We start from the raw sequence: 16,308 nt of genomic DNA, 5'->3' as shown, positions 1-16,308 counted from the left end.
TATCCTTAAGCCACTTTGTTACCATTTTGGCAGTATGCTTTGGGTCAATTTCCACTTGGAAGACCCATTTCCGCCCAAGCTTTAACTTCCTGGCTGATGTCTTGAGATGTTGCTTCAGTATTGCCACATAATCTTCTTTTCTCATGATGCCATCTATTTTGTGAAGTGCACCAGTCACTCCTGCAGCAAAACAACCTCACAACATGATGCTGCCACCCCCCGTGTTTCACAGTTGGGATGGTGTTTTTAGGCTTCTAAGCTTCTTTCTTTTTCCTCCAAACGTAAAGATGGTCATTATGCCAAAAAGTTCAATTTTAGTTTTACCAGACCACAAGACATGCTTCTAAAAATTAAGGTCTGTGTTCCTGTGTGCATTTTCAAACATTAATCTGGCTTTTTTATGTTTCTTTTGGAGTAATGGTTTCTTCCTGGCAGAGTGGCCTTTCAGCCCATGTTGATACAGTACTCGTTTTACTGTGGATATTGACACAATCTTACAAGCTTTCGCCATCATCTTCACAAGGTCTTTTGCTTTTGTCCTTGGGTTGATATGCATATGTCGGACCAAAGCTCGTTCATCTCTGGGACACCGAACCCGTCTCCTTCCTGAGCGGTATGATGGCTGGACATTCCCATCTTGTTTGTACTTGCGTATAATTATTTGTACAGATAAATGAGACACCTTCAGGTATCTTGAAATTGTACCCAAGGATGAGCCAGACTTGTGCAAGTCCACAATTCTCTTACTGATATCTCGGCTGATTAATTTAGACTTTCCCATGATACTACACAAAGAAGCAGTGTGTTTCAGGTGTGCATTAAAATACATCCACAGGTATGTCTCTTAATATCTCAGATGTTGCCAAAAAAACTATCAGAAGCTTCCAAATACATGACGTCATCATATGGGCAGTCCTGAATTGTTTAAAGGCATAGTAATCTTAGTGTATATAAACTTTTGACTTTGCAGTAAGTAATAAAAATGCCTTAAAACATACTCTCTCTCTCATTATTTTGCCATTTGGCAAATATTGAAAATTATGGTAACCCTAATTGACCTAAAACAGGAAAGGTTTGTTCTGATTTCATGTCAGATATTGAAAAAAACATGCATATGTGCCTTATATAGTGTATGTAAACTTCTGGTTTCAACTGTATATGGAATCATGCAGCCACTATCAGATACATGCTGCACGTGGATCAAGCAGCGTGTATCAATGGTCAGGATCCCTTTAAATGGAGCAGTCACAGGTACTCACAAGCATCAGGTCCCCACAACTTGATCACGGGGAACCGATGGGTCACCATGGCATTGGAACCTGCCTAGTGGGCGCGGTCTTGCTCCATGTGCTTGTATTGAGCGAGGCTGTGCCCCATCTAGTGATGCAGCCATCCAGTGGGCGTGGCCAACTAAAGGGCGTGGCCTTACTTCATACAAGTGAATGGAGCGAGGCCATGACAGCTAGTCGGGTTCTGGCCAGGAGTTTGCATAGTTCATTAATACCCTCGAGTTCCAGCTCAGAAACAGGCGAACCCTCCACCACACAGTGAGTGCACTGGGGAGTTTCATTAGTCTGCAGTCTTATTGATTTGGACTGTACAACCCCTTCAATCAACTCGTATGGTATACGATGTAAAGAGAAAAAAAAACATCAGTCACCACACATCCCTAAAATATGCCCATATTATTAGTTTAGATAGGTCAAATGTGGTGACAGATTCCCTGTAATGTAAAAAAGGCATCACTTACAAACATGAAAAATAGTTCAGACAAGGGTTTTCAGATGTGATAAAAATGGCACAAAATTAAATTGGCAATTGCTGTGAACTGGTGAGTTCAGTTGTAAGTTAAAGGGGTTTTCTAGATTTACAATGTTCATATAATAAGAAATAGAGTTTGTAATTTATTATTCTAAAAAAGAAAAATACCTTGGTTTTCCTTTAAATACCACAATGGATCACTCCAGACATTGTCATCCCAACACTATATAGAATGAGACTTGATTGCATGCAAGTCCATGTAGGTTTTCAGATTCTCACCCATCATAATACATTCAGAGACACCTTTGATCGGTCTCAACTTCATTCTGAGAAACTCAAGGTCCAGGTCAATGAACAGAATTCACGTATATCTTACCTTCCTTCTAAGATATCATTTTTCAGCTGCAAGAAGTATAAATGCCTGGAAAAAATTAGAACAATCATTGCATTACAAATATCATAAATATAGATAAATGAGACATTGATATGAACTTCATAATCAGCACAAATTTTTCAATGCTACATAATTTTATTAAGAAAAAATAAAACTCCTCTTCTGCACAACAAAAATTAAAGATGTTTTTAGAACACTTGTGAGTTTCCAATGTATATAGTATAAAAGGGGTCGTGCACTGCTTCCATTCACATTATGTGCATTTCAGCAGCAATGGTTGTCAGGATTCAGCAACTAGTTACCCGCCTCAATGGTGCACACCAAGAAAGAGGCCAAATTGATACAAAATGAAGAAAGTGGGGCACTCACCACTGCATGTTACAATGTAGCTTTATTGCAGTTCCATTACAGAGATTGATTCTCAGGCTCAGAGAAAGCGTGACTCTCACGCAAAAAGGTTGTCAGACAATTTTTGTCTCCACAATCTCTGTAATGGAACTGCAATAGAGCTACATTTTAACATGCAGTGGTGAGTGCCCCACACAGTCTTCATTTTGTATCTGTTGTAAGTTGATCATCCTTTTATGTTGGTCAAATGAATCAACTTTTAAGACAGGGAATATATTATTAGGTGGCTTTTTTTTTTTAAATTGCCACAATGGCAACAAATCCCGCAATTTGTCTCGCTTCACTTACAAACTATTTACACTTTATACATTAAACCAGGGTGGGAACCTTTTTTCTGCCAAGGGCCATTTGGATATTTATACCGTCCTTCGGGGGCCGCACCAATCGCGCGCTAACTTCGTCCACAAAGTATGTCCTGCGGCTGGCACTGGTGTCCTTTATTGCACGCGCCTCGTGTGTACATGCTCACAAAGCAAGAAGAAATTAAAGGGACGGCAACCATCAAAATACATGCACTACGGTCCCCAGGAATGTGCCCGGGGGCCGGATAGAAGATCATCAAGGGCCATAAATGGCCAGTGGGCCTCAGGTTCCCCACCCCAGCATTAAAACTTTACTAATTAATTAGTAATGGAATATAAAACAAACCAAACAAAGGTTAAAAAACGAATGGTTCCTTCATTTAGAAAAGGACTACACCTTATATGATGGCTTTAGTAACTGATGAGCATAATGGTCAGTATTTCCTGTTAGAGGCACAGATTATTGTATAAATATTGGCTGTAACTGCAGTTCACACACTATTACTAGATAGAAGAGACAATTCACCTTTATTCATTAAAGAACACTACCTTCCAACATGTTTCGCCAGGTATTGGCATTCTCAAAGGAATTCACAAGTCAATGGCATTTGGAACGCCAATACAGAACTTATAAAAGTTCTAGTATGATTTCAATAAAGGGATTGCTTCCATATTGCCAATTGGCTTCTATGCTCTGGCCATATAGAGGCAATCCACCTAGTGACATGATACCAGAATCTTTATAAGTTCAGTATTAGCATTGTAGACAGCATTGTCATGTGAATTCTCTTGAGAACACCAGTACCTGGTGAAACATGTCAGGACGACAATGTTCTTTAATGTTCTGATGGTGAAGGGTCTCCTCTTTTTTGTATTAGCGCTGTGAATACTGAGAGTATGCTTGTCAGTTACAGCAGCAATCAAATAAGGTGTAGTCCTTTTCCAAATAGAGGAACCATCGGATTTTTAACTATTATACATGGTCTGTTTTACATTCCATTAATAATTAAGATTATATTTATGCTTAAAATGTAAATAGTTTGAGTGTAAATCAAGCCAAATTGGAAAGTGTGTTGCCCTAGTGTAAATCTGGAGAAAAATAAAAACTTACTTTCCGTTTTACACAAAATAATCAAAAAGTAAATGTTCTATAAAGACAAAAAATGTGTAATTTTGATCATGAGGAGGAAATTTAATTAGAATGTACTGAAAATAGAAAAACGGTATACTAAGCTTTAGGCTGCAGTCATACTAGCGTACAAAAAAAAATCGGTTCAATGCAGATCCAGAAAAGTAGGACGAGTGTCATGCAATTGCAATGCGATTTTTCACAACTAGCTTCCGTATGACATGCATATGCAATCAGTATGTAATGCGATTTTAACATCATCTTTTACATACAGTAATTCTTTGTCATTTCAAGCTAGTTTTCTAACTAATATAGCAATCTTATATACAGATATAGATAAATAGAAATTAGGCTGCGTGCACATGATGCGTTTTTCATGCGTTTATGCTGCGGAATTTCCGCAGCGGAAACGCATCAAAAACGCATGGTAATCCGCACCCCATGGTCCCCAATGGCATTCCGCAATGTCAATGCACATGCTGCGGATTTTTCCGCAGCGTTTCTGCAACGCTCATAAATCCGCAGCATGTTCATTAATTTTGCGGAAGCGCCGCCATTGACTTGCATTGAGACACATAATATCCGCGTCTGTACATTTGTACAAGCGGCTTCTATGCGTCTCTATGTGCGGATGGTACCCAGTTCTGGAGGAGAGAAGACTCTCATCCAGACCTGGGTACCATTGTTCCTGTAAAAAAAGAATAAAATAACAAATAAAGTTTATATTCACCTGTCCAACGGCTTCTCTCGGCATGCCGGCAGCGCTGAAGGACCTTCGGTGACGTCACAGTCATGTGACCGCAGGCCCTTCACCGCTCTGTCTCGCGATATGCCGGCAGCCAGGAACCAGACAGGAACGAGCGCTGCAGCACACGCCGGGCATCGGGGGTGAGTATAGCTTTACTTTAAGCATTGTTTTACGGTCACACTATATAAATCCATGCTGTTTGCATGGATTTATACAGTGTGACCTAGTTGTCAAACACTTTCCAAGTGATGCTAATCGCCTGGAAAGCGCTTGTCAATCTGCATGCGGAAACGCATGTGAATCTGCATGTGAATCCGCATGTATTCCGCATGTATTCTGCAGGAAAAATACATGTACAATCTGCATGCGTTTTTTCTGCCAGGGAGATGCAGAAATGCTGCAGAAATTTTCTGGTTCATTTCTGCATCGTGGGCACATAGCCTAACTGTCAGTGAGATATATAATTAATGCTTTGCATCTGTAGTTTTTTGAACTTGCATTTAGCTAATGATTAAATAAAGAAAAAAAAATTGTGTGGGGTCCCCCTTATTTTTAATAACCAGCTGAGTTAAAGCAGAGAGCTGGGGGCTGGTGTTATTATTCTGGGAAGGGGCCAATATCCATGAAGCTTCCCAGCATATTAACAGCTCACCGCTATCTGCGTAGCTTTTACTGGCTATTAACAAGGGGGGACCCAAAAAAAAAATTACATGGGGCCCCCCCTATTTTTTAATAACCCTGATATTATTAGTAAGCTGGGAAGGGGCCATGGATATTGGTCCCCTCCCAGACTAATAACACCAGCCCTCAGCCTCCCCAGAAATGGCACATGCATTAGATGCGCCAAATCTGGCGCTTAGCCTCGGCTCTTTCTAATTTCCGTCGTGCACTGGCAATTGGGGTAATGTTTTTGAGATTGATGTCAGCGGTGTAATGTCCGCTGACATCAATCCCAGGGGTTAGTAATGGAGAGGTGTCTATCAGACACCCCCATTACTAACCTCATAGTGAAAAGGAAAACACACAGAGAAAAGTGCTTTAATTGTACAAAACATTTCCTATTTTATCCTATTATTACCATTCAAAAATAAAATAACCCAAAAGGGGTCCGCCGTAAATCCATAATCAGAACGTCCCACGACGATTCCGGACTTTGCTATATCAGGATGCTGTGGTGAGCGGTGACATGAGTCATGTGACCGCTCACCACGGCAGCCGCAACACACTGACAGTAGCATGAGAATTCGGTTGCTGCTATGAGCGCTGATGTCAGTAAGGTTACCACAGTTCTCAGCAGATGAATTGCGGTAAACTTACTGACATCACCGCTCGCAGCGTGAGAACCGGCAGTAATTTCTTACTCGTCTGATTTAAGGGCTCTGTAATGTGAGCGAGCCCTTAAAGCAGGTTTCCGCTATCTCATCTGAGAGCAGCTGAATGTAGGCAAAGAGAATCTAGCAATCAGAGTATTTAGATACAGAAATGCAGCAGAGCTGAGAAAGCTGTCCCTCTCACCAGGCTCTGTATATACAATGGCTATAGACAGTGAGCTGCTTATCACAGAAGAGGCAGAGTCAGTCAAGGAGGAACATGCTGTGTCCCATCAATGATAAGCTCCTGGTGCTAAAACAATCATTGCAAATAAACAACAGCAGGGAGCTTGGTAACAGGCATTGCTGAAATCTGTGTTGTAAAACCTACAGCATGTGGTTTACAGATTACAAAACAAAAATCTGCTGACAGATTCCCTTTAAAGGCATTCTCTACTATTTTTATACTGATAACCTATCCCAAAGATAGGTCATTAATATAAGATCGGTGGGGGCCCAACATTCTTTTCAATAAGAGCTGTGCTGCACTACCTAGCAGCATTCACTAATCAGTGTATGGGACTGTGCTGTTAAGCTCCATAAAGGCTTAATGGAAGTGATAACAGTTGATCAGGTCTCAAACCTTCAAAAATCTTAAAATAATGAACCATAACAAGGATAAGTCATCAATACAAAAGTAGTGAACACCACCTTTAACTTCGCCATACACATTAAGCTCACCCAAATCTGACAATTTCTGTAGGGTAGGCCAACATCTAATGCGTACGGGAGGCCAGGAAAAAGATGAACTAAGCGTGCTGGATTTCCAAATACCAAATTCTTTTTTTCCTATTGAGAACCTACTGACACTTGGCAGATACGAGAATGCATGTGTATTGAGGGGGAGAGGATGGAGGGAGGAGTAGCTGTATTGCACTTTTAGGGTTTTAAACATATTTAATGCTACACTGATCGCTTTCAAACATATTAGGGTCTGTACACATTGGGTCTTTGTCACGTTTTTTTTCAGCTCAGATTTATCACAAAACCTGAAGGATCCTAGTACCAGCAAAGTGAATGAGGTTCCCTAAGTCTCATGCACACTTTGCTTATTTTTTCCTTGCACATTTAAAGGAGTTGTCCAGTACTTTTTATTATCTCCCCAATGTATTCACCCTGTGCCCATAAGGATTTTTGTAAATACCTTTGGTTGTACTTCTTGCCTGTGAGTGGCGCTATCACTGGCCGCTCACAGGTATCATGTGACCCCCGGCTGCAGCCGGCTCTGACATCCACTGATGTCACGTCAAGTTCTGGCTGCCGCTGGGCGTGACTCAGTGCTGCTTTCCACACTGAGTGATGGGCTGTGGGCGGGGTTACCCCACGCGTCACACCCAGCATCCACCGCGCTCTTTCCCTCTCCTCATTCATTGGGAAAGCGCGTGGTGGATGCTGGGTGTGACATGCAGGGTGACCCCGCCCACAACCCAGCAGCCACCGCGGGGACCGCGTCACTGATGTCACGCCTCACTTGACGTGACATCAGCGGAAGAAAAAGTCGGCTGCCACCGGGGGTCACGTGATTCCTGTGAGCGGTCAGCGATAGCGCCGCTCACAGGCAATACATACAACTGAAGGTAATTAAAAAAACACTTATGGGCACAGGGTGAATACATTGGGGAGATAATAAAAAGTACTGGACAACTTCTTTACATCTGCAGCATTTAAATTCTTCCAGTGTTTTTACTGCAGATATCACCCACACTAATGAGGGGAAAAAAGTGTCCTATTTTATGCTGCGTTTTTCCTGCCAGCACATCAGTATTTGCAGCAGATTTAATACTGAACGTTTGCACATATCCTTATCCATGAAAAAATAAAAGCTAACTAGTCCATTAATTTCATGACCCTTCAAGAAAATATTCCCTCTACTGTGACCCTACTTATATAACCCACCAATAGAAATGAGAATTTGCAATTTAATTTTTTCATTTTAGTTTTCTTCCTCACAGAACTTCTATTTGTAACTCCTTGTTTAGCAGAAATGCAAAACGTCATTGCAATGAGATAAAATACAGTTTTCTATGTTAAATAGATGCAATGTAAGGCCTCAGCCCTATTATCAGTATTTGGTCAGTATTCTGTCAGTATTTTTTCTCAGGAGTGGGAGCCAAAACCAGGAGTGGGTGATAAATGCTGATAAATGCAGAATTGGTGACTTGTCTCTATTATACCTTTTCTCTGATTGTTCCTCACCTGGTTTTGGCTCCCACTCCTGAGAAAAAATACTGACCAAATACTGATCAAATACTGATAGCGGGGCCGTGGCCTATCCGTAAACATTGGATGCTGTATGGTGGCTCTATATGGAATACGATTTTTGTTGTGCACCAATGGTCTTGAACAGGCGAGTCTCTTCGGACATATGGAAAAAACTAGTTCATGCTCCAATTTATTTTTGATGCTCAGATTCGGCTATCAAAAAAACCCGCTGATCTGCATTGAGTAACGTTGGTCTTAGTGCTATCCGAGTGCTATTCCTTTTTACATAGGCAGCATTTGGACTGAAAATAGTGTTGCGTTAACATGGTCTCGCCCAAACTGAGTTTATGAGGAACTCGGCAGAAATGGCTTTTGGCAGAACGAGTGTCCTACTTACAGCAATTAGTGTATGGGAACCTTTAGTGTACTGAATAGGAAATGAATTGTTAAGTATAATTACTTATTCAAACTGAATTAATAATTTTAAAATAACAGTAATTCATGAGACAGTAAGGTCATAAATTGACTTTCAAAATATATAAGAAAAAAAAAAGTCAAATATATACCATTTAGCCCATCAAAAAGAAAAAAAATTGTAAAGCATTTATTTGTGCACGAACATGAATAATTTGACAAATCAGTCCCTAGTCAGCTGAGGCAGAGTTGTATAGCATGCATGACTACACATCCTTCAGTTTCAGCTGAGCGCCATTCAATAACTCATATTCCCTTGGATGATTATATAGTATCTTTTCTGGCCAATTAAAAAGAAAGAACTATAATAGAATAGAACTTCTCACAGGTAAAGATGTATAACACAAACAGCTACCACTCCAATACTGAAGAGGTGAATACATGAGCAAAGCACATCCAAGTATAACTGTGTCAATGGTTTAGGAATTATACAAGTAATCACTCTAGGGTTTCAATGCCAACTAGCTCTACTACGGAAGGAGAAAAACCAACAATCTCAGCATTGTCAACTAAGTGGTTCAAGGAAAAGTCTTCTTCATTCATTTTGTGTGCTTTACAACAGGGAGAGACGGTCTGATAAGTTTTCTCTTACTAAAACTTATATAATCTAAAACAATACTGAAACATACACATATATTAATATAATATATAATAATACTACAGGTAAAAAAAATGATTTAATCCATGACAAACTAAAAAAAAAAATCACATATTGATATGTACAGGGCTTACCAAAAACTAGTTTCCTGCCATCTAATAGGAAAAAATACCCAACTTGTTGCTGTGCATTTTCCACCCAAATCTACCTTTCTGCATGTCCTGATGGCCTCCTTCTCCCCAGTTCTCAAGGTCTTCCTTTCTATACTGTACATGTGATGGACACAACATCTGTGGTCAAAGGCAGTGACTCTGACCAAAAGCTACAGTTTTAGTTTTGTTCTAGATTTAACTTTTAATAATAATTCTAAGTGCAAATCCTTTTTTTTGTACAGATAAAAAGCAATTCTCTTGTGTATTTATATATCAGCTCAGGGGCGGGCATATCATTGGTGCAACCTGGGGCCCAAGAGCTAAGGGGGCCCATTTCTACCTCTAAAACAGGTGCAATTTAGCATTTTTTCCTCTGGATATTTTGAGCTCTGCTAAAAGCACCTCCTACACAGCCCCTTCTAGTTAGGCTACTTGCCCCTTATAGTCTCGGAGTTTAGTGCGAGATTGCTCTGATTACATTGGTTGTAGATAGTGTCTGCACTAAAACCATACTACGAGGTTAACAAACCTACAAAATTTGGCTTAGGTGTGAAGGTGCATATTTGAGACTAGGAAACCAGATTTTAGGCCTCAATGGGGACAGCAATTGATGTGAGTGATAATATGGAAAATATTGTAGTAAATGTTGGGACTACTAAAGCAAAATTAAATTAGATGGTACCTCCTGTTGGGTAACATCAACAATTTACACATATGCCAAACAATGGGTTATTTTTCCTTAGCCTGATCATACCACAGCCTCTCCTAACAAGTGAAATAACTTACAGTGAAAAAAAAAAGGAAAAAAAAAACACAACTAAGCAATTGTTTCTTGTTTTAACAATGTAAATATCTGTCTGAAATTAAAATATAAATTAAATAAAAACGGGAAAAAGAAAATATAAAACAAAAAAGTCAGAAAAACATTGGAATTCTTTCAAGCCTTTCACCACATTTATTATGTGTTTAAGAGTTCGCTCACACCGGCGTATAACACAGCCGAGTGCTATCCTATACTTTATCGTATAGCACTTGGCCCTATGTTATACTATGTGGCAGTGCAGATCTGGGATGCCGATTTGGCATGAGAATACAATGGCAGCATGCTGCGTGTGGCTCTGATGATCGGATCACGCGCACCCACACCAGTCTATGCAGTCCGATTACTGCAGACTCAGACAATGGAGAAGATGGAGAAATGACATTCTCCATCTTCTCCACACCTGTACTCCAATTCTCTCCTGCGAGAGAATCGGATCACACTCAGATGACACTCTGTACAATCTCTGACAGCGTTTGAGCCGAGTGTCATTAGCATAATCGGCCCGATTATCTCACATGAGAGAATCTATAGCTGTGCAAGCGAACCCTTAGACTCTGTCGGCCATGTTCATCAGTACTATCTAATTCTTAGACTATGCAAACTTAAGACTAGACAGTCCTAAAATGTGCCACATTTATCATAGTAATTCCTGATGTTTGAGAAACCTAACTTTTACACTGTCTACTATAATTTTTGCACACAAATATGGCAAAAAGTATGCCAACCAATAGGTGGAGTACACTTAGACTATAAATTTATGTGCACCAAATGTATCAAACAGCATACATCATTAACACTAAAATAATAAAAATGTTGATAATGTAGGAGACTGGACACAAACGTATCACATACAAAATTATGCGTTCAGATTAGCCTTCTAGCTACAAATAGTTCATGGAAAAGTGCAAAAATGAAATGTAGTAAGGTCATTAAAATTTACCTTGTTTGATCCTGCTGTAGAGTGTTTGGATCTGGTATAAAAAATCGTACTCTAAAGAGCAGGCTACATGGAAATCCTCCTGGAATAAAGATACAAAGCAAGAAAACAGATTCAGTAGATTTAAGCATACAATGCAGACGAGACTACAGTTACTGATAAATGAAAAAAAAAATTAGGCACAACCCAAAAATGTCTGGCAGGCTAAGGACCAATCTAACTCACCCTTCAGTTGTTTTCTTATTGGTTTGTTAGATTCAAGCCATCTCTGGAAAAATAAAGAAAAACAATGTTTTGCATATTAATATGTAAATAAAATTATTCAAAACTAATATGATGCAATATTTATCATTCAGATTTCTGTGTATTTTTCAGGTAAGTTAAAGCATGACTATTATACCACCCCAATTACAAAGAATGCTCTGTAAAAAGTAAAAACTACAAGAATACAATGATTTGGAAATCTCTATAGCCATATTTTATTCACAACAGAAGACAGAACACGTATCATGTGACCGAGACTGCTATACATATACACACATCATACAGAATACACTGAGACTGCTGTATATATATCACATAGGATACAATGAGATTCTGCTATAAATATATCACTTAGCATACACGGTGACTCTGCTGTGTATATGGCATAGCATACACAGACTGCTATACATACATCACATAGAATAAGCGGAGACTCTGCTGTGTATACATTGCATAGGATACACTGAGACCTCTGCTGTAAATACATCACATTTGATTCACTGAGACAGCTGTATACACATCACATAGAATACACTATGACAGCTATATATGCATCACATGAGATACACTGAGATTGCTGTCTGCATCTCAAAGGCAGGTGCAGGACAGAAGGGGAATCACGCTTCCTCTGCCTACAATAAACTTCCTAGCATTGGCCATTGTGGAACTTAATCCAGCATGTGGGCGTACTGCAGAAAAATTAAAATGGCTGGTGGCCAGAAAATTGGGCCCAAGCACTGTGACCCACCATGAATTTGCCTGTGGGCAGAACCAAATTATATCACAGGCCCACGTCCCAGACGTTCCTCACCCTTGTTCTAAAATCTCTATATAATGCTCAGCATTGTTAGTACCTTTCAAGATTTGAAAGCTGCCCAAGCTACACTAACACAACCCCATATCAAAAGAGATTCAGGCTTTTGATGGTGGGATATTCAAAGTTTTTGTATTTTTACCTTGAGACACATTTTTCTGAAATTGTTCCACAATTTTTAAACTCAGTTGCTTACACATTGGTGAACTTCTGACCATCTTTGCTTCTGAGAGACTCTGCCTCTCTAATATGTTCTTTTTATACAGTCATGTATAAAATCTGTATAAAATGTATAAAAATGTGTAATGTCACTTAGCTGACAATTGACGCTCTGGCTATTTTTCGTTACTACCACTTACTTTTTCTGACTTTTGTTAACCCTGTCTCAACTTTTTTTGAAATGTGTTACAGGATATTACAGCAAAATGATGAACACCTCATAGTAATGTAACATATACTTTGGTGATTTTATGCAGTTCTTCAGATTTTCCCCTATAAAGCTGCATTCACATGTTGTGACAGCATGGCAGTTTTTATTTGCTGCAATAGCAATTACATCTGAATTGTTTTTTCATGATTTTCTACAGCGATATTGGCAAAAAATGTAACACAGTCGTGTACTTGCTCCCTGAGACAGTGGTGCATTACGTGCATCAATTTCTTATGAAGAAATGGGGGGGCAGCTTAACCCCAGCATGCCAATAAATTACTAAACATAATGAGTGCTTCCAAGATGGTGCATATCTCCCCAGTATTGTCTCAAGATTCTTTTCCCTTTTATTCCTCGGATTCAGAGATATATTATGGGTGCAACAACAGAAAGTTGAGTTCACACCAAGTGGGTTTCGTCCGGGTTCTCCGGTTTCCTCCCACACTCCAAAGAGATACTGACAGGGAATATAGATTGTGAGCTCCAATGGGGACAGCCATGATAATGTATGTAAAGCGCTGCGGAATATGTTGGCGCTATATAAATAGATTATTAATATTATTATTATTACAGGTCATTGTCAAAGGTATTCTTCGAGAATAGAAAAAAATATATAACTAAAGGAAATGTTATTACGATATATATATACATTTCTGAACAAATCATGTTAGTTTGGTGTACGGGAATAATCACTCTAGAATTAAAATGGTCCACCACAGTTTTGTTACGCTGACAGAAATGGATCCTAGAATGCTTATAGGACTGGTGCTTGTGAGCATGTACAGCTGGAAGCTCCGCTACTGTGCGCTGCATATAGGTTGACAGCATGTAGTAAAGTTTATCTCCAGCTAAAGGCAGCCACCCAGCACTGAGACTGTCAAGATGGACACCAGCGTGAGCGGCCTCTTTACTTAAGCATCCTGGTATCTCCAGTGCTAGATCAAAAAGACAGGGTGAAAAGCAGTGTGAGCAGCCTCTTCTCACCTCTGCAGCCCTACTAGATCCAGTACCACATCACGGTCAATAACAATGTGCAAACAACCTCTTACCTCAGCACCCCTGATAAAATCAGGAATAGATCAGAAAGACCGGGTAGATAGACAGCAGTGAAAGCAGCTCCTTCTATCCTCAGTAGCCCTGGTACTATGTATTTGACATGTGTCAGCAGATGTAAAAATAGATAAGGGCAGAGAAGGACCTGGGTCCAGACAGGCATGATCAGAAGAGGGTACTTAACAGATCCATATTGTAGGAGGAGGGAGCAGGGTAAATTCTTTAAAATACTCAGGGAGCAAATCACCTCATGCTTGCACACTTTATACAACACCACAGAGGACCCACATTCACACTCAACTACAACTGAAAATATGTCTTATATTCTAGGTTCTTCAAAGTAGCCACCTTTTGCTTTGATGACTGCTTTGCACATGTGACGCCTCTACTCAGAAAGCCAGTGTTTTACCCTGGGTGTTGGGGGACTCGGTGTCGGGCCCTGCGTTGAAGAGATGGGATGCAGCCGTGGCCCAGGCCCGACCCGTGCTCAGGGCCGTCACATTAGAAAGAGATGGTGTGGGCTATTCCGGGTTGAGTGGCTGATTAACGACTACGCCACCTGTGGTGTCTGGTGAAGGGCCACCAGCGCCGCTACAGTCCGCTGAGGCCTGGTGTCATGGCGGCTAAAGTTCTCACTGCTCCCCACAGGCGGAGCAAGGCCTCAGGGCAGGCAAGACAGGATGAAGGGGGGGTAGTAGTGCGGGGAGTACGGGCACCGTGTCGCGTGGTATGGCGCGTAATGAACAGTCCGGAGGCCATAGGGGTGAACTTCCAAGGCTTTACTCACTCAGAGATGTTAGCGGGAAGGCGACTCCCTGCTCCTCACGGAGTCCTGCGGCCACCAGGGACGGGGGTCCGACTACCTCCGAGGAAGTCCAGTGTTTGGTAGCGACCCTGCACCAGAGTGTTCCTGCACTACAGACTTCACCCTTTCCCGTCTGTGCGTGTGTAGATAGGCCGGGTCTCCCTCTGAGCTCCTCTCAGGTGTAGGGCTCGGGTGGCAATTCCTCTCCATCCGACGCCCGGTGTGATCCTCAGGGCCTAACTGGGCTTTCCCGTCCTGGACGTAGAGTACGAGGTCGGGTGTCGGGGGCCGGTACCCCTCTTGCAGCCGGAATCCCTCTGAATAGATCAGGTAGGCGAGGACAGGTGGCGTGCTCCGCTCCGTCTTCATCCTCCCCGGGAGCCATTTGCTAGGGAGCCACACTCTAAAGCTCCCGGGCCTTCTTGATCCTGGTCCTCGACCGGGTTGAGACATTCCTACGCCTGCAACCTCCCTCTCGTCCCAAGATCAGGGTACGAGGGCAGTGTCCCATGCCGGTGCAAGCCCACACAGGATCTGCGCTCCCGGAGGGAAGTCACATTACACACAGTATTTTGACAGCACAGTGACAGCCGACAGACTAGCAAAGGCTAGACCACCACTAGCCAAAAGGACCAAGATCAAAGATGGCATTCTATTAAATATGAAATTAGAAGTGTAACTAACTAACTGTTCCTCCACCCACATCCACTAACTGGTTCCTACGACTTTGTGTTCCCCAGTCTCCCTGTAACCAGGGGAGCAACACCTAGTGCATACTAGCTCCCTCTGGTGGAAATGTGGTGTTGGATGCAAAAGGCTAGATCACTACCATCACACTGGCCTTACCTCAGAGGAGGAACACCACACTCCATTGAAGAAGTGCAGCATTCCTGTGGCGGTCGAACCCTCAGGGGCGCCACACACACTCTTGGCATTCTCTTGATGAGCTTCAAGAGGTAGTCACCGGAAATGGTTTTCACTTCACAGGTGTGCCCTGTCAGGTTTAATAAGTGCTATTTCTTGCCTTATAAATGGGGTTGGGACCATTAGTTGTGTTGTGCAGAAGTCAGGTGGATACACAGCTGATAGTCCTACTGAATAGACTGTTAGAATTTGTATTATGGCAAGAAAAAAGCAGCTAAGTAAAGAAAAACGAGTGGCCATCATTACTTTAAGAAATGAAGGTCAGTCAGTGCGAAAAATTGGGCAAACTTTGAAAGTGTCCCCAAGTGCAGTTGCAAAAACCATCAAGCGCTGCAAAGAAACTGGCTCACATGAGGACTGCCCCAGGAAAGGAAGAACAAGAGTCACCTCTGCTTCTGAGGGTAAGTTTATCCGAGTCACCAGCCTCAGAAATCGCAGGTTAACAGCAGCTCAGATTAGAGACCAGGTCAATGCCACACAGAGTTCTAGCAGCAGACACATCTCTACAACAACTGTTAAGAGGAGACTTTGTGCAGCAGGCCTTCATGGTAAAATAGCTGCTAGGAAACCACTGCTAAGGACAGGCAATAAGCAGAAGAGACTTGTTTGGGCTAAAGAACACAAGGAATGGACATCAGACCAGTGGAAATCTGTGCTTTGGTCTGATGAGTCCAAATTTGAGATCTTTGGTTCCAACCACCGTGTCTTTGTGCGACGCAG

At 41.5% G+C, this 16,308-nt stretch overlaps 1 protein-coding gene across 1 annotated transcript in view; it reads right to left on the bottom strand.

Annotated features, from left to right (window-relative positions):
• PTPN3 (protein tyrosine phosphatase non-receptor type 3) overlaps positions 1 to 16,308 on the bottom strand; it is a 383,873-nt gene that overhangs the window by 185,888 nt on the left and 181,677 nt on the right. Inside the window, exons 4-6 of the mRNA XM_073678476.1 lie at positions 11,524 to 11,566; positions 11,302 to 11,380; positions 2,138 to 2,182 (exon numbers count right to left, since the gene is read on the bottom strand). Of these exons, the coding sequence (XP_073534577.1) occupies positions 2,138 to 2,182; positions 11,302 to 11,380; positions 11,524 to 11,566 (167 nt within the window). The remainder of the gene's footprint in view (positions 1 to 2,137; positions 2,183 to 11,301; positions 11,381 to 11,523; positions 11,567 to 16,308) is intronic.

Source organism: Phyllobates terribilis, unplaced genomic scaffold (assembly GCF_046119375.1).
Source record: "Phyllobates terribilis strain yellow unplaced genomic scaffold, ASM4611937v1 Scaffold_4__5_contigs__length_816908805, whole genome shotgun sequence".
In the NCBI taxonomy this organism is placed as follows: domain Eukaryota; kingdom Metazoa; phylum Chordata; class Amphibia; order Anura; family Dendrobatidae; genus Phyllobates; species Phyllobates terribilis.
The sequence above is the reverse complement of the archived record's forward strand: the minus strand, read 5'-3'. Positions and strand labels throughout refer to the sequence as shown.